This window comes from Odocoileus virginianus, chromosome 4, assembly GCF_023699985.2.
Source record: "Odocoileus virginianus isolate 20LAN1187 ecotype Illinois chromosome 4, Ovbor_1.2, whole genome shotgun sequence".
Classification (NCBI taxonomy): domain Eukaryota; kingdom Metazoa; phylum Chordata; class Mammalia; order Artiodactyla; family Cervidae; genus Odocoileus; species Odocoileus virginianus.
In genome coordinates, this window is record NC_069677.1 from 12,673,469 (window position 1) to 12,692,117 (window position 18,649).

At 34.5% G+C, this 18,649-nt stretch overlaps 1 protein-coding gene across 2 annotated transcripts in view; it reads right to left on the reverse strand.

Moving 5' to 3' along the window:
- The window catches only part of LMLN (leishmanolysin like peptidase), a 54,603-nt gene that overhangs the window by 17,696 nt on the left and 18,258 nt on the right, over window positions 1–18,649 (reverse strand). For both annotated transcript variants that reach the window (XR_002313909.2, XM_020893629.2), the window contains exons 8-14: window positions 14,838–14,932; window positions 11,113–11,230; window positions 9,750–9,857; window positions 6,367–6,443; window positions 4,922–5,032; window positions 3,163–3,295; window positions 1,275–1,434 (exon numbers count right to left, since the gene is read on the reverse strand). Coding sequence is in view for 1 of the 2 variants with exons in the window: in XM_020893629.2 (XP_020749288.1) it covers window positions 1,275–1,434; window positions 3,163–3,295; window positions 4,922–5,032; window positions 6,367–6,443; window positions 9,750–9,857; window positions 11,113–11,230; window positions 14,838–14,932 (802 nt within the window). In the remaining variant the exon portion in view is untranslated. The remainder of the gene's footprint in view (window positions 1–1,274; window positions 1,435–3,162; window positions 3,296–4,921; window positions 5,033–6,366; window positions 6,444–9,749; window positions 9,858–11,112; window positions 11,231–14,837; window positions 14,933–18,649) is intronic.

Consider the following 18,649-nt stretch of genomic DNA (forward strand, 5'->3'; position numbering starts at 1 on the left):
GTTTTCATAAAGAAATTTTACTGGCACACAGCTATACTTACTCACTTACATATTATCCATAACTGCTTTCACACTTAGCAGCAGAGCTGAAAAGTTGTAAAAGATCCACAGTCTAAAATATCTACTATCTTGCTCTTTATAATAAATATTTGCCAACTCCAGCTCTAAAACCATAAAATATGATACTATATCTTTGTCATAAGTACAAATATGTGCATTGCTTTTGTTGTAACATGCAACTATATGTTGAGTAACATGTTGAGTAGCTATATCATAAGACATTAGGAATTATTAAGTAGGTAAGTGATGGAAAAAAATGACTATACAAATCCAGTTAAAGCTACCAGGCTTAAGAATAAAAGGAAAAAATATTATGAAAATTTTAATTTTAAATAATTTAATCTGTAATGAAGTATGGAATGAGGGGTAGGGGGAGGAAAAGGACCAGGTAAGTTTTGATGACCATACAGAGGAAAACTATTTATTGCTCTTGATTAACAAATCAGACATGAGAACATTTTGTTTACAAAGGTGGTTAGTATGAGCTACAACTATTATTGCTGACTAACCAAATGCCATACGGTTTACTTCCTTGATGACCTGTTCATTTATATATACTAACAGGGAATAAATAAGATGGCAACAGATCTTACTAGTTATGGGACAACAGTATTATTCTGATATCCGCAGAATGACACGTTATGTCTAAGTAACATAAAATGCACACTCCTCAGGAGAGGAAAAAATAGGATACCTAATATGATATCATAAAAAGAGTTCTGCATTGGAAGATCTCGCACTGACATCAATTAGCGATATCTCTTCCCTCATCTGTGAAATTCAATCATAGTATCTTCTCTACATTGCTTATCAGGTTTTTAAAAGAATAAAATGAAATGATTAAAATCAAAGTGCTTTGCAAATGAAAAATGTCATGCAAATATAAGGTATCACTAAATGGTAGCATACACACAGATGCGCAAGTGTATCTAATAGCTAACAATCCTTTCTATGTATCATAATCCTAAGCACTTAACTATATTAACTCATTTAATTCTCACAACTCTGTGAGACAAGTATTATCTCCTTTGCATATAGGAGAAAACTAAGGTGCAGAGAAGTTACTTCAAACAGGTAGATAGCAGTGGAATCACAAAATAAATTCAGACAATCTGGCTCCAGGGTCTATTTTATATTGTTGATATACACTATTTTATATTGCTTATATATACTTTCAATATGTATATAACATTTAACTTCACTAAACTACTGACCTGGTTGATTTTCCAGTACTCTACAATCTGAGCTGCGCTGATATTCACCACTTAAATGCCAACTGAATTCCTGACTGAAAGGGCAGTAGTCAGCAATTTCTACTGAACCACCGTAATAAGGCAGATCTTCTGCAGGTACTCCTGTGAGTTCATCAAAGTACTACGAAGAAAAATATATTAGGAAGGTAGGAGAGTAAGAAACATTCTATATAATCAACATGAAGCCCAAAGGCAATTTATAGTAACCCTCTAATGCTGTATAATATAAAGGAGATATTAATCTATTTTTTTCATACAGAGTAAACACAAAAAGAGTAATATATTACTGGAGGCGTATTTCAAGGTTGTAGTAGTTTTAGAAATAAGCAATGTAAGTAAATTAGTCTAAGTTAAGTTTTTATTAGATGACAAATTTGATTGTTTTAAAAGGATAAATAGAAAGAGTTTTAAGAGCTGACAAAACATAAAACTAATTCATATATAAAGATGAATAAAGATGTTTTAAATACAATGTACTTCACATGTTTTTAGGAGACTTAATTTATACGTTGTTTTGACAAATTTGAAAAACCCATGAGAAAATGAATGAGATAATATATATAATATTTGGAAACACCAAAGGAACAAGATACCAGAAAAATTTTAAAGATTTCACACTTTATACCAACTCACTGAATTACGGTACTAAGTGCAGAAATACACAGTCACTACCTTACAGTGTCTAAAGCACTCAGAGGCGTTATAAACATATGTAGGAAGCTCAAAATTTAGAAGCAATCACTTTAAACTCACTTCTGAGATAATTTCTGACTTATGGCCCCTTTGTCAATGGCAGGCAGTGTTAAAGCTTTTTTAGAAATGGCCACTTCAACAAAAAGCTTAAAGCCTATATCAGAGATTCAGACTGAACACGTGGGACCATTGTCTTCACCTTTTAGATACCATTAGGCAAACTCGTCTAGAGCAGAAATTCCAAGCCTTTTAATTAACTGGATTAGAGTACTTTAGTTACTGTATTTTTTTCTTTTTAAAAAATATTTTTATTTTATATTGGAGTGTAGTTGATCAACAATATTGTGTTAGTTTCAGGTGTGCAGCAAAGTGATTCAGTTACACATATAAGGTATCTATTCTTTTTCAAATTCTTTTCCCATTTAGGTTATTACAGAGTACTGAGCAGAGCTCCCTGTACTATACAGTAGGTCCTTATTGGTTGCTGTTGTTCAGTCGCTAAGATGGGTCTGACTCTTTGTGACCCCATGGACTGCAGCATGCCAGGCTCCTCTGTTCTCCACTATCTGCCGGAGTTTGCTCAATTCATGTCCACTGAGTCAGTGATGCTATCTAACCTTATTGGTTAGCTACTTTAAATATATCAGTGTGTACATGTCAGTTCCAAATTCCCAATCTATCCCTCCTCTCACCCTTCTGGTAATCATACGTTCGTTCTCTAAGTCTGTTTCTGTTTAAAATAAAGTTTAGTTATAAACTTTAAAATAAGTTTAACTGTATCATTTTTTTTTAAAGATCCTGCATATAAGCTATATGTTTGTCTTCCCAGTCAGTTCCTTTCTTTAAAGAACCTTGTTTTTTAAATATAAATTAAAGATGAAGACTTTTGAAACAAAAAGAAATAGTTTAAAAAATATATAAATATTCTAAATGTCTCTTACCACTACTACAAGGCATTGCTAGATAATAGTTAATTGCTATCAATTAACACACTGTTTATAAAGAAATGAAAAACTTCAGTTTTTTCTAACTTACAGAAAACAAACGGAGCCCGACAAATTGAAAAACTTTAGCGCTTAATTCACTCTTCCAATTCAAAATGGAGACTTCTTTTTAAAAGGTTGATTCCTGAATCTGTGCCCCAAACAAGTGTTACCTGGTATTCCTGAGGTAATGGTTTTGGAAACTTCTGCAAATTGCACACTGCAACTGCTCTCTGGTCCTGTCTGCAAGTTAATTGCAATGGATTACTTCTGAGTGTATTACAGTAAGGGTTCAGCATCTGTCTCCTGCAGACAAAGATAAAAATACCATGGTATCAAACTCTAAAGAAGATATTAGAAGTCTATTCTAGAGTTTGTCTTTTCTGTTACAACTTCAATGCTTTTACCATTCTTTTTTTTTTTATCATTCTTTTTTAATTAATTTGATTTAAAAAAATTTTTGGTTGCACTGGGTCTTCATTATTGCATGCAGACTTTCTCTAATTGCTGTGAACAAGGGCTACCACGGAAGTCCAGCATTTTATGATTAATAGAACTTTCAAATAGTATCAGTTCAGTCACTCAGTCGCGTCCAACTCTTTGCAACCCCATGAACCGCCGCACGCCAGGCCTCCCTGTCCAACACCAACTCCCGGAGCCTACCCAAACTCATGTCCATTGAGTAGGTGATGCCACCAAACCATCTCATGCACCGTCCCTTCATTCTTTCTGAAGTTATTTCTCCACTGATCTCCAGTATCATATTGGGCACCTACCAACCTGGGGAGTTCATCTTTCAGTGTCCTATCTTTTTGCCTTTTCATACTGTTCATGGGGTTCTCAAGGCAAGAATACTAAAGTGGTTTGCCATTCCCTTCTCCAGTGGACCACATTCTAGTATATAATGTCATTATTCCTAGAGGAACCCTCCAAAGTAGAACTAGTATCTTCATTTCACTGATAAATAAATAGTTTGAGACATTTAGCTTGTCCAAGATCATATAGCTGAAGAGAGATGGAGATGGGACTTATTCTCTCTCCAAGGTCAGTGCCTTGTCTATTACAGAAGTATCTGGTAACAAGCACTTCTTCCGTTGAAGATGTTAGTCTTAACTCTTCTCATCTGGGCTAGGTCTCAAAGAGTTTTAATCACTCAGAGTTTCTACTAAGCAGTTTCAGGTCTGAGTTAAAAGCCTGCTATGAGGAAAGCTGCTCATAAGCAGTAGCAGGAAACACTGCAGCTATTTTTGGGACAGCTAGTTAACTCCAGTACAACAACCTGATCTGCTAGTGTTGCTGTTCCCAAATTTTGCTGCACATTAGAATCATCTAGAGAAACTTTTAAAACCTCCATGCCCACCCTGAAACCCATACCAACCGAATCAGAATGTCTGAAGTCAGGAATCAGGCATTGGTATGACTTATAAAAGGACAAACTGATAATTTGAAATTAATCAAAATTTTAAAATTTTGCTTCACAAAAGCCCTATTAGGGGTTCCCTGTTGGCTCAGTAGTAAAGAATCCACTGGTCAATGCAGGAGACATGGGTTCAATCCCTGTTCCAGGAAGATCCCACATGCTGCAGAGCAACTAAGCCCATGCGCCACACCGACTGAAGCCCACGCACTAGAGCCGTGCTCCACAATGAAAGAAGCCATCACAATGAGAAGTCCATGCACTGGAACCGAAGAGGAGCCCCTGCTCGCCATAACTAGAGAGTAGCCCCTGCTTGCTGCAACTAGAGAAAGCCCGAGTGCAGCAACAAAGCACCAACATAGAAAAAAATTGTTTTAAGAAAAGGAACCGTGGATGGTTTCTACACAGTTTGAAATTGAATGGTTCAGACCACATTTTGAAAACAGGGACACTGGATAGAGAACAAAATCAGAAGTAAACTGTTAGCAAAGACAATAGGAGGAAATGCATCTTACTTTTGTCTCTGCTGATCAATCCAGAATTTACAGCTCCTCCTGACAAAGTCACAGCCCATTCCTCGGCCCCAGTCTAACTTCTCAGCCATGCTGTAATTAGCTTTATACCAGCTGTGGAAATAACCCAAACAAAGCACTTTATATTCGTGTCACTTAAAAAACAAACATATCAATTACAAATCTTAACAATGAGCAAACTAGGATCTCAAAAAGGACTTTGGTGACCATCCCCACAGATGAGCATTTACAACCAAAGTCCCAGCTACACAGGATCGCTGCAGCAGGGACTAGGAACCTTTAATCTTGAGGGAAACATGAGTAGTTGAGGGTGCTTTTATATCTGAAAAACACCAAACCACATCATGTTTCCATTGTAACTTTCAAAGATGATATAAGTCACAGAGGAGAAAATGTCTAAGGTGTGAGACAAGGAGTATAAAAGGCAAAGAAACAAAGAGAATGAGAGAAAAAAAGAGAAGGGAGTAAACTGGAATTTTGTTGCATCAGAAAAAGGAAGAAATGTTTTAAAATTAACCAGTGCCGTGATTTCCCTAGTGATTCATACACTCTAAGATGCTTCTGCATCCTACCTGTATCTTAAAGAAACTAGCATTATTTACAGAAGGGCTAGAAAAATAGAGCAGCAGGACCACTGCTATTGGTTACTGCTTATTAAGGGATAAATGGGAAAGAGTGATAATAGTGCTAGAAGGAATCCAGCATTTTTTTCTTTTCAAAAGTATGAATTTCCCTACCTGGTCCACTGAAAACAGTAAGAAACAAGGACAATCCAGTAGAAATTAACGTAGTCCCTAGACTGTGATTTCTAAAAGCTATTCTCAAACAAAAGGAGCATTCCTGTGCTCCTTGGAAGACTGGCTGATGCCAGATCTAGAATACAGGGCATGGGCAGATCAGCCTGGTACATCTTGCCATACCAAAAAGCAAGGAAGCTATCAAAAACTGAGACTCATCAAAATAAACCCAAGAGCCCACAAAGAAAAAGACTCCCACTGGAGTCATTTTAAAACAGTATTCCGTTGCTTTACAAGAAAGTTCTACTGCCTTAAAAACCAGGAATCTCTACATAAATCAATTTCACTTGTAATTAAAAATACTGTTTATATAAGCTTTTCCTTCATATCATCATGCCCTCTATTTATTAAAAAATAAATCTCATTTATTTATTTATGAGGGATTTAGTTTTATTCTATTCTACATACCTCAGGGTCTCAAACATTTATTGAATGAATGAATGGAGCTGGTATAGGTCATGGATAGCTAACTGAAAAAAAATTTTTAAACAGGTATATTTATTAAAAAAAAGGTATATTTATCTTCAGTGTAAAATAGATTTGCTTAAGTTAATATTCATTTCATCTTAATGGTAATCTTAATATTCATTTTAGTAAACAATTCATGTAAAATTCTCACAGCTATCTTACCCAGTGTCCTCCATTAACGCCAGAGTGATTCGAGAGAGGACTCGGTTCTGGGTATGAGAACCAGTCATTGCTTCATTCTGAAAATCACCAACAGATTTTAATTAGAAGACTGGATTCCTTGCAATTCCCAATAATTTCCATGATTGCTTAGTGTATAGGCAAAATGCTGGAAGGTGTGAGAGGCTGACAAAATGTTGACTTAAAATAGTAAAATATATAAGCTTTCTTTAAGATGACAGACTGAAGCTTAAAGCAAAATCTACTCTCTCCCTCAAATATCTATATTGTGTACAATTCCCCTGTAATGACAGATAACTAGCATTTAGAATTCTGTGATGAAAATGAAGATAAATATATGGAAACAGAAACATTGTAAAATGAAGATAAATATATGGAAACAGAAACATTGTAAAAACATTACACTATTAAGGCAAAGTCATGTTGGTGGTTGAGACAGATGCCCAGATAATGGAGTGGAGAATGGAATACTTGCTTGAATTACAAAGAAAATGCTTTTATAACCAACTTTTTATACTCTGTGATCACAAAAATATATACTAATATGAAAAACAAGTATCACAAAATCATAGGGTCAAAGGAGTTGCCTGAGGGATACAAAATATCATCAAGGTCTACTATCTACCCAATGTCTTAATTAATATCTAATAAAATTTCTACCAGGAGGTCACCTAATGGTAAGGACTTCCCTGTCTCTTAAGAAAGTACACTGTATCTTTGGGATGCTCAGATTCTTCTTTTTTGGGTAGGGGATGTGCTGCATGGCTTGAGGTATCTTAGTTCTCAGATCAGGAACTGAACCCATGTTCTTGGCAGCAAAAGCATGGAGTCCTAACCACTGGACTTCCAGAGAATTCCCATATTTTGTTAACCTTTATGTTGAACATTGGATTGCCATCTCAAGTACTTTAATTTCATCTTTTTAAAACACAGCTCAAGAACACAATGTTGATTTCAGAGGACAGGCAGCAGTTAAAGAAATTAGTAAAATTACTATTTTCAAGTCTTCTATTGAAATGTAAGTAAATTTTCATTTCTGGCCCATCTGTAGCTTTCCAAAGAGAATCACTTGAGAAAAACTGCTTAAGGAAAATAAAGAAACTGAAATTCCCATGTGAGATAAAAGTGTACATGTCTTCTGTAAGTTTCCATCACTGTTATTTCATGGTCACCCAGATAAGGGCAGTACTAGCACTAATTTCATTCTTTTCATAATTTTGCTAACTTGGATCAAGATGAATGTAAACTGCAACCGTTTACTTATTTAAACAGACCTCTAAAAAAATATACTATTGTCGTTCAGTCGATAAGTTGTGTCTGAGTCTTTGCGACTCCATGGGCTGACTGCAGCATGTCAAACTGCCCTGTCCTTCACTATCTCCTGCAGTTTGCTCAAACTACCTCTGACCCAGAAATTCCATTCTTCTTTTACATAAACAGATCTGATCTTGCATTAACTTTCTAGTTCTGCTCCCCTGGAAACCTATTAAGGGTGGAATGTCAACTGTGTTACTAGGCAATAGGACTTAAGGAACAAAGATCACCTGACATCCTTCTGGACTTGGGATTCTTGTAGGTGAACATGAATACCTGTTGGTTAGCCACAGTTTGGAACTTCTCTCGGAGAAGGCAATGGCAACCCACTCCAGTACTCTTGCCTGGAAAATCCCATGGATGGAGAAGCCTGGTAGGCTGCAGTCCATGGGGTCGCTAAGGGTAGGACACGACTGAGAGACTTCAATTTCACTTTTCACTTTCATGCATTGGAGAAGGAAATGGCAATCCACTCCAGTTTTCTTGCCTGGAGAATCCCAGGGACGGGGGAGCCTGGTGGGCTGCCGTCTACGGGGTCGCACAGAGTCGGACACGATTGACGTGACTTAGCAGCAGCAGCAGCAGCAGCAGCAGCAGGGACTTCTCTGTGTGCAGTGAGTCTTATGGGTATGTCCCTTACAGGCATCTGGAAGTTAAGTCTATGAAACTGTTAAAAATAAACCATGCTGGTCCTTATTTGGGACATGGTACTTCTAAACCAGGTTGGTTCTTGTACACCTGTTATGCTCTTGTGCTTATCGTGTTTGAGACAGAGAGAGAGGGGAAGAGGCATGCGTGGTAGCCCTAGATTACTGTGCAGAGCACAAGAGAAATGCCTGGCTGCCATGCTGACATGCTGTACTTTCTCTCTTGGATCCTTCTAGTATGTTTTGAATGTGACCTGTTTACGGTTCACAGGTTTGACTGTTTTTTGAACCTAAGAACACACTGGAATGCCACTCCTGTACGGCACTGAAGATACAAATAAATCACTCATTATAACATTTTTAAGAGAAAACATTTAAAACATAATTATTCATTGACATAGGATTACTGTCCCATTCATATAACACTATGGTGGTTTAGTCACTAAGTCGTGTCCGACTCTTGTGACCCCAGGGACTGTAGACCTCCAGGCTCCTCTGTCCATGGGATTTTTCAGGCAAGAATACTGCAGTGGGTTGCCATTTCCTTCTCCACATATAACACTATGTAGCTATTTAAAAATAAACAGATCCAAGTATAAAGTATATTCTACTAATGGATGTACTTCTGTAACGTGAATTAGCTCATATGAGACTAGCAAATAAGGGAATCATATTACTATAAGATGGAATCATGTTGGTTCATAACGATTTCTCCTAGATTTTAATGTTTTATGCAGTGGAGCAACAGCAGCTAAATGAATCACTTTGCTGTATATCTGAAATTAACACAGTGTTGTGAGTCAACTCTATTCCAATATAAGATAAAAATTAAAAAACAAACAAAAAACCAAAATACACTAAGACACCTGAACAAAGCAAGAGAGGACAGCTGTGCTGTGCATGAAGCTCCATGCTCTTCCAGTTGGCTCAGCAGGGCCAGAGGCTCTCTCTTAGAAGGACTTGCTGCACTGTTTTTATACACTTCACTCTTTTTACATTTTACTCTTGTCCCCATTATTTAGATTTATAGTCTCCCATTGATCTCTCATTGCTTTTTGCTGTTGTTTAAGGTAAAGGAAATACTAAAGTAAATAAATATAGGAGCTTATTTATTGGAAATACAATGTGTTTTTAGACTGAGCTAGTACTTTTATTATGACTTATTGCTTTTGTTAAGACTTGGTATTTATGTTTCCCACAAATTGTTATTTTTTATTTTGAAGAAAGAGATTGCTTAGGAAAGCATACACTGTATTACAGCAGAAGCATCTGTAATTCCTTGGAAAGTATATTATTAAATGGAAAAAGCTGCATAAATGCATGAACCTATTAAAAAAAAACTAATTAGTGTATCTATTTTCTTAAAGAAAAAATATGTCTAGTAGCATCTTCAAATAAACTGACCTCTAATAACCGCTTTTCCCAATGGTTGAGCTCAGTGCCCATACCACCTTGATTTTCAAGTTCCATGCCCTCAAGAATTGGACAGTTAAAGTGTTTTCGTGCTTCATCCTAAGAATCAGAAAATAAATAAATAAATAAACCCACAAAAGTACAACATAACGGCAAACTTGTTATCACACTGGATAAAATAAAGTGGCCACTAAGGAATTACTTTGATGAGAAGACAGAATGTCTTTTAAAAATATAACTTTTAATATAATTAAATATTTTGACACCGTCACACTTTTCTTTGCTATTGAACTACTATTCTCTTATTATTTTTTCCTCTATTTGAAGATTTTGGCTTTAAGTCATATATTTTAAAAAGTTATAGACTGGTATGATTGCTATTTATAACTTTTGTGTCAACAATGATTTTAACGCAGGTATAAACTGCTCATATTATGGACACAGTCTTTGTTTAGAAAAATAAGTTGTTCATTAGAAAACAATTTTGTTCTTTTGGTTTCACCTGTACATCAGTTAAGAGTACAGGGATGGGCAGTATTCTGAGAGCAGCGCAAAAGTTCAGAGGTCAGAAAGAGCTGTATGTAGTTAAGAGAGGAGGTAGGGAGAATAAGTTTCTGTCATTAAATAAGCGAGTGAGATGATTAATTTTATGTATCAACCAGGCTGGGGCAAAGTGCCCACATATTTGATCAAACATTATTCTGAATGCTTCTGTGAAGGTGTTTTTGGATGAGATTAACATTTCAATTAGTGGACTTTAAGTAAAGCTGATCACTTTCTGTAACATAAATGGGCCAGTCAGTTGAAGGACTTCATAGAACAAAGACTGACTTCACCCCTGAGCAAGAAGGAATTTTGCCAGTTGACTGTCTTTGGACTCAAACTGCAACTCTTACCTATTTCTTCAGCTTGCCAGCCTACCTCATCAGATTTTAGACTCTCTAATAAACCTCCACAACTACATCAGCCACTCCTTAAAATGAATCTCTTCATCTCTTTCTCTCTCAACAAACATCCTGTTGGTCTGTTCCTATGCAGACCCTCCTGAATAAAACTGATTCCAAATGAAATGACCAGCAATTATGCAAATAGTACAAGTGATCCTAAGGGGTATCACAACAGAGCACTGGTATAACTTAAAGCGGTGGGTAGAATGGAGCCGTTGAGTCATTGCTAAATTTTCCTTCCTCAGATATCTCTCGGCCTGCAGCTTTACTGTACTGCCTTTATGTTTCCTACTACAAGATTTGAAATTTAATCATCAGTTCTTAAACAATAATGATTAGTAAAGAAAGGACCATAATGAATGAAAAGAGCAGATGGCTCATGAGACATGAAGCTCAGTAATACTCACGACAACACGAGGTGTTACTAGAAGATTAACAGTATGAGGAACTCTCTTATTATCACGAATGTCCCATAATCTCTCCACTTTTCGAACTACTTTATCACTCCATTGATATAATCCAAGACTGAAATTAAAGAATAAAAATACAGTCCTTCTTGCAAATTTGTCACCACTTTAATGTAGAAGTGTTTATGAATATCAATATGAAATTAAAATATCTGACCTTATATTTGACACCAAGTGCAAGCAAAGACTTGATAGCATTTTCTAATTTAATCTTTTCAGTAACTTTAAGAGATTATCATCACTACTTTGCAGATAAAGAGACAGAAGCTTAGAGAGATGAAGTAACTTGCTCAAATTCAAATAGCTAATACTGGGCTAAGATGACAGTGAATTATTTCCTCTTAACAAATTTACTGAATAAAACAAAAACATATCTAGAGAGATATCTAAGTACTGTATATAACAAGACTTAACAGAAGGTGACATTTTAACTTAATTTTGCTGTTGTTGTTTAGTTACTAAATTGTGTCTGACTCTTTGCAATCCTATGGACTGTCAGGTTCCTCTATCCATGAGATTTCCCAGGCAAGAATACTGGAGTGGGTTGCTATTTCCTTCTCTAGGGCATTTTCCCAACTCAGGCATTGAACCTGTGTCTACTGCATTGCAAGCAGCTTCTTTACTACTGAGCCACTGGGGAAGCCCTTAAACTTACTGAGAAAGTATAATTTACTTAACAATTGTGCTGTAAAGTAAATTATACTTTTTATAACTGATTATCCAATAAGAAAAAATTAAGTCCCTATTTTAAGGATAAAATCCCTATTTTACCCCATATACAGAAATAAATTCCAGACAAATGTCAGTAAAAATGGCAGAGTAAGGACCACTGAACTTCATGAAAGCAAAGAGGAAAGTATCAAAATTAGCCAAATGAATTTTTTTCAGAACTCTGGGAATTAACCAAAGGCTTGCAGCAATCCAGGAAGCACTTCTTTAAGAAAAACGGATGAATCTCAGGAAAAACAGCAAGCTTTGTGGCAGTTTCCCATGCCCTCTCTCCAGCTCTATAGCAGCCTTGAAAACCAACAGCCCACAGTCACGGTCAAAACCAGCAACCTGGCAGCCAGAGGGAGCAGAACAGGGTTAACTGGCAGAATGCATTTAAAAAAACCCAAAATGATTCAACTATGCCTACAAGATACACAGTTCACACTCAAGGATACAAATAGGTTGACTGTAAAAGGATTAAAAACATGTATCATGCAAATAGTACTCAAAAAAAGAGCTGGGACATTTATACTATTATCAGACAAAATTGTTACTAGAAACATTTTATAATGAAGACAGGGTCAGCCCACCAAGACGACATAATAAACATGTATATACCTTACAAAAGAACCCCAAAATACATGAAGCAAAAATAAATTCTAAATGGATTAAAGCTAGGAACTTAAAAATTCAAATAATAAATTTACCATAAAAAATTTAGAATATTTTTATAATCTTTTAGAGCAGAAGAAACTTTCTTAAGCAAGAAAATAGATAAATTTAATAATGTAAAATTTAAAAACTTTTCTGCATGGCAAAAATATGATAAAAAAATAAGTAAATGGGAGAAAATAATCTCATTTTGGAGAATCTATCTTGCACATATAAAAGCACTACCAGAAAAGTGTTATATTTATTATAGAAAATTATAATGGTCATCAATTTTCATCTTTGCCTATAACCTGCATCGTTATTTTCTGGCTTTTCCTAAATTACTTCTACCACTGACCCTACGAATCTCTCTTTCTCAACAATAAAACAGAATATAAAGAAATTAGTTTTCCCACCATTATTTTACGAAGATTTTATATATTATTCAAGGAATTATATGGTAAACACTGTATACTCAATAACCATTACTTATATTCTACAATTAATCCTTTGTTTTATTTGCTGTGTATCTGTTCATCTACTCATGCCTTAGAAAGGTTATTCTTAATTCCTTTTCTTTTTCCACAGCAAGGGAATGTTTAAATATAAATAGTGAAAAAAGCCAAAAGGAAAAGTAACAGTGTTTACTGTATTAATAACTCCAATATTCTCTTCACCATTCACATTTCAAGATTAAAGGTTTCTTCAAATAAAAAGGTGAGGGACAAATCCAACTCTTTCTATGTCTACCATCTTTATTTCTTATTACTCTGTTATCTCTGTTTATACTGTAAGATTTTCTGCTTTTAAGGAATATCCAAAATGTAAGAAAGCACTACAATTATCAGCTTAATAATGGTCCTTATGTGTGGGTATCTCTCTCCTCATCACTACATAGATGTTCCTGTTCTCACTACTTATGTGTTTCCTATAAAGACCACAATTCTTAGGAAAGACCAGACTTCTTCCATACCACCAAACAAACACAATCTAGGAAGTAAAACATCTATTTCTACATTACAATTTTGTTTCTAACAATTTTGTTTTTTAATATGTACTCTAAAAAAATACTATGATGAATAAAGCATTATCTGTTTTTAATAATTATGCACTTCTAGCTACCTAGAAGTGAGAAGAGAAGGAGGCGACAGAGGATGAGATGGCAGGATGTTATCACTGACTCAATGGGCATGAGTTTGAGCAAACTCAGGAAGATAGTGAAAGACAGAAAAGCCTGGTGTGCTGCAGTTCATGGGGTTACAAAGCAGGCACAACTGAGCAACTGAACAATAAGCTACCTAAATGGAGATCTTCATATGAGAATTAATTTTTTATTCTATATCTGTTTACCACTCACTACTCTAATTATGGAATAGCGTCAGTACGCTGAGAAGGTTTCCTTATGTGCCTTCTCAATCTGTTCAACTTGCATGGCATTTAATAGCCTATGGCTTCAAGTAAAATTACTCATCTGTCTTTTATCATGGACTGTTTTTAAACTTCATACAACTAGACTATGACCTCTTTTGTTCAACTCTATAACTACGATATTCGTTCACGTTATTACATGTAGCAATAATGTGTTCTTTTCAGGGCCTTGTAGTTTTTGATTACAGAAATATATTACAATTTATTTATCCATTCCTCTATTGATAGACCTTTGGGTGGTTTCCATTTTTTGCTTATTAATAACAAAACTTCCATTAACATTCATGTACATGTCTTTTTGTGGACATGTGCTCTTAAATTAGATATATAAATGCATGCAAATGGTTATAATTCTGTAACTGATAGTCTATATACTATAATAATTTTTTTAAAGTATTTCTTAGTATTACTTCTTTTAGGCCCTGAACTTCTAGATCACTGGTAACATGTGAAATAAAATACAGTTTTTAAAAACTGTAAAATACAGTTTACATTTAACATGTAAACATAGCAATGTATAGACAATAATTATTAATAAGCCAAAATATAACCAACCCATATTCTCCCATGGCCTGACTCTCCTGTAAAGTAATATAAGCTATTACAGAGTGGTGGAAAAGAGCCCTGCCTGGCAAGAAGAGTCTCCGCTCTCTGGGTAAGTCACTTAAGTTTTCTCCATCTCAGCTGTTTCATCTGTGAAATGAACAGGTAAAGCTAAATAACCTCATATCCTACCTTGTTATAATAATATAGGATATACAATCATAGGCTAGCCATAAAACCACTATTATTTGTAGAAATTAACACACAAGAATTCTCAGGTTCTAGTCTTAGCATCCTCCTAAAAGAGAACAAGAACAAAAAAACCCAAATACCTATAGTTAAAAGGTGGGAGACCATCTGCAAATCTTGAAGTTAAAGGATTTCCATCTTTATCACGGTAGAATGCAAATAGCCCAGCAGAGAAACCCTGTAAGAAAAAGTTCAAAATGTCTTACAGTGAAAAATATAAAATCTGACTACAGATATCACAACATGCCACTATCAAAAGAAAACACTGATATAACCACATAAAAGCATCATGGCAATACTTCTGTAGGAACTTGCCATATACTAGAGTAGGACTGGAATTATTTCATATTATAAACTTTAAATTCCAATTACTTGAGATAATTCTAAGTGAAAAAATCAAAAGCAATAGTAAAGACATTCTTTGGTTGGTATAGACAACACATTTATTTGTTTAAAGATGTGTTTATCACAGGTGGTCCTCTTTACATGAACTTACTAATAAACTCTACATCTGCAATGAGGGAATGCTACTATTGAGAATAATTAACAATACAGTTCAGAGCAGGGGAGTGTGCTCATAAGAATACTCATAAAAATTCAAAGATTTTGATCCCAAAGTCCATACTTAATATATATCTATATCTAAAAAATGACTATAAATGTATGCATATGTGGGGGGATGTATACTCTGGAAAAAAGACTGGAAACATATATAGAAATGTTAGCTGTAGTTCTTTTGGTGGTAACATGTAAAATCATCTGTATTTCTAAAGGTTTTCTTTACAATGTGAATTTGTCTATAATCACATTTTTAGACAATATTTTTAAGAAGTCTTCAATTTTAATAAGATAATAGATACTTTACATAAACATACTCAAAGTCCCATTTGCTATTCTCCCCCCTCCCAAATAAGATGAGGAAATGGGCAAAAAAGAAAAAAAAATTATTGACATTGGACATCTCCTGTTTCATTAGTAAGATTTCTTTTCTTTACTTTCTTTCCTAACCTAAATAACTAAAAAAAAAAAAAAAAGCACTTTTGTAACTACTAATTTAAGTATGTTTTAACACGAAAATATGCTAGAGTTTATATTCAAATAGCTAACAATCACAAATGATCATGTAATCAATTTCTTTGGCAAATTTCTTTGCTTACATAACTGTGGTCTCTGTGTCATTCAAGGCTTGCCAAAATGATTAACGGAATCCAGAGTATTCCTTTATTCCTACATTTCTTCTTTTTTAATCTCTGAAGATGCAAAGGATATTTAATGGAGTCAGCTAAGAAAATCTAAATAGTTTTTTTTTTTTAGAAAATCTACATAGTTTTTAATATACAACTCATTGAGGTAATATAAAGCTTAAAATAGTATGTGCCTCATCCTTCAGAATCTTCTAAATCCACATTTTTTTTCTTCTCTATCAAGTTGAAAATTTTTCTAAGCACACACATTTCAGAAGGCATATCTAGTATTGAAAGTACCAGGAATGACTGTATTTGATAGTTAGAGCATATATAACTTTATAGAGAATAAGTGTATTTGTTAAACATTTAATTCTTACCATCCTCCAGAATGGTTTTTGAGACAAACTAATATTTTTAATTTCTTAGGTTTTTGAAATTTTTAAAATACAAATATACAAAAAAGTTTAGAAACCTAAAAGAAACTTATGTTTACTGTTTAAGAGGATTTAAGATATAAGTTTTGCTATGTTTTCTTTAGACTTTTTTTAAAGAAATAAAAACACTGCAGAATATTGTTGAAGGCCCATTACCTTAACCCCTTCTCTTCTCTCTTTCCCCAGAGGTAATTACTACCTTAAAGTCAATATACATATTATGACAATATAGTTAGTTGATTTCCTGTCAATATAAATAACTTAAAAATATCAGTCAAATTTAGAATCATTTTCATCATAACTAGACATTAGTAAAATTACTGATTTGTTTTTTTTGCAGTTTCTATTCACACCATTTGAGTGATGCTAAGTTGTGCTTCATTTGTTTCATCTTATCCCTGAAACAAATTTTTATTATTTTTATTAAAAAGAAGTCAGCATACATAGTAACTCTGATGCATGCTTTTACATTCAATGGTGTCTGACTCTGAGATTCCCTGACTGCTAAAATAAATCTCAATATGTTCTTATATACTTCTTGACCAATTGGATCTTTTCTTTTGTGACCTGCCTGTTTATAATCCAATTTACCTCATGTCTGGGACTTCTGCATTCATGTTCACTTATACATTAGATTTAAAAACTGTTGGGTTTTTTTCTGGTTCTCTTTCAGCATCAAGTATCTACAGTTTTTGGAGCTTAAAACTGAAAATGTAAAAAAAAAAAACAAACTGAAAATGTTTTTTTGAATGATGTTTGTTTTTCATCACGATAGCAGGTTCGACTTACTTTTTTAGTAAAAGGAAAACATGGTTCATTTTAGAATCTCCTTACTTGAAAAACGTAAGTGCTATCTGTATACACTAGAGTTTCACTGAATTATTCAGGTATTTGCTGATTTAAACAAATCATACATGATAGCTCATGAAAAAAGACTAATAAATAACAGTCATTAATTTATACCTTACTCTGGAGAGCATGGTGCTAAACCATTTATACGCTTTATCTTATTTAAACTTCAAGAAAAAAAAATCCACTCTAGTATGTACTACTATCTTCATTTTATAGATGAAACGGAGACTTATAAAGGCTAAATAATTTCTAATAGACCCCCAAGATTTTTAGCACTAAAGCTAAGCAGATTCACACCTAGATCTGTGTGATCTATTCTCTCTCTTAATCATTACATTTTACTCCCATCTATTATATTTTCTAAACACATGAAAGACATCAGGAAGACATTTCCTAGGTCTTAGGCAACTTCATTTAACTCCCCAGACATCGTGTAAAAGTTTATTACTTTGGACTGATTGGGGAAAAGCAAAAAAAAGTTCTGAATCAGTTAGTTTATATAAAATTTAGAAAGCCTAAATAGATCAAGAAGACTTTTAGAAATGAGATCTCTAAAAGAGAGAAGACAGATCTATAACCTGGTATCACTTTTTTTCCCCTAAAGATTTGTTAATTTATTTAGCTGAACTAGGTCTCAGTTGCGGCATGTGGGGATCTAGTTCTCTGACAACGAATTGAACCCGTGCCCTCTGCATTGTGAGCACAGAGTTTAAGCCACTGGACCACCAGGTAAGTCCCTAGATATCACTTTCAATTACTAAGTCTTTGCTTAAGAAGCTTAATCATTTTTTCAAAACTCCTATTTACCCAATGGATTTACTTTAGTTATATTTAGTAGTATAACTCAACCTAGCCACTATCCTAAACATTAAAAATTCTCAATGAAACTAGAACACTTTCTAACACCATACACAAAAATAAACTCAAAATGGATTAAAGATCTAAATGTAAGACCAGAAACTATAAAACTCCTAGAGGAGAACATAGGCAAAACACTCTCCGACATAAATCACAGCAGGATCCTCTATGACCCACATCCCAGAATTTTAGAAACAAAGGCAAAAATAAACAAATGGGACCTAATGAAACTTAAAAGCTTTTGCACAACAAAGGAAACTATAAGCAAGGTGAAAAGACAGCCCTCAGATTGGGAGAAAATAATAGCAAATGAAGCAACAGACAAAGGATTAATCTCAAAAATATACAAGCAACTCCTGCAGCTCAATTCCAGAAAAATAAATGACCCAATCAAAAAATGGGCCAAAGAACTAAACAGACATTTCTCCAAGGAAGACATACGGATGGCATAAAAACACATGAAAAGATGCTCAACATCACTCATTATCAGAGAAATGCAAATCAAAACCACAGTGAGGTACCATTACACGCCAGTCAGGATGGCTGCTATCCAAAAGTCTACAA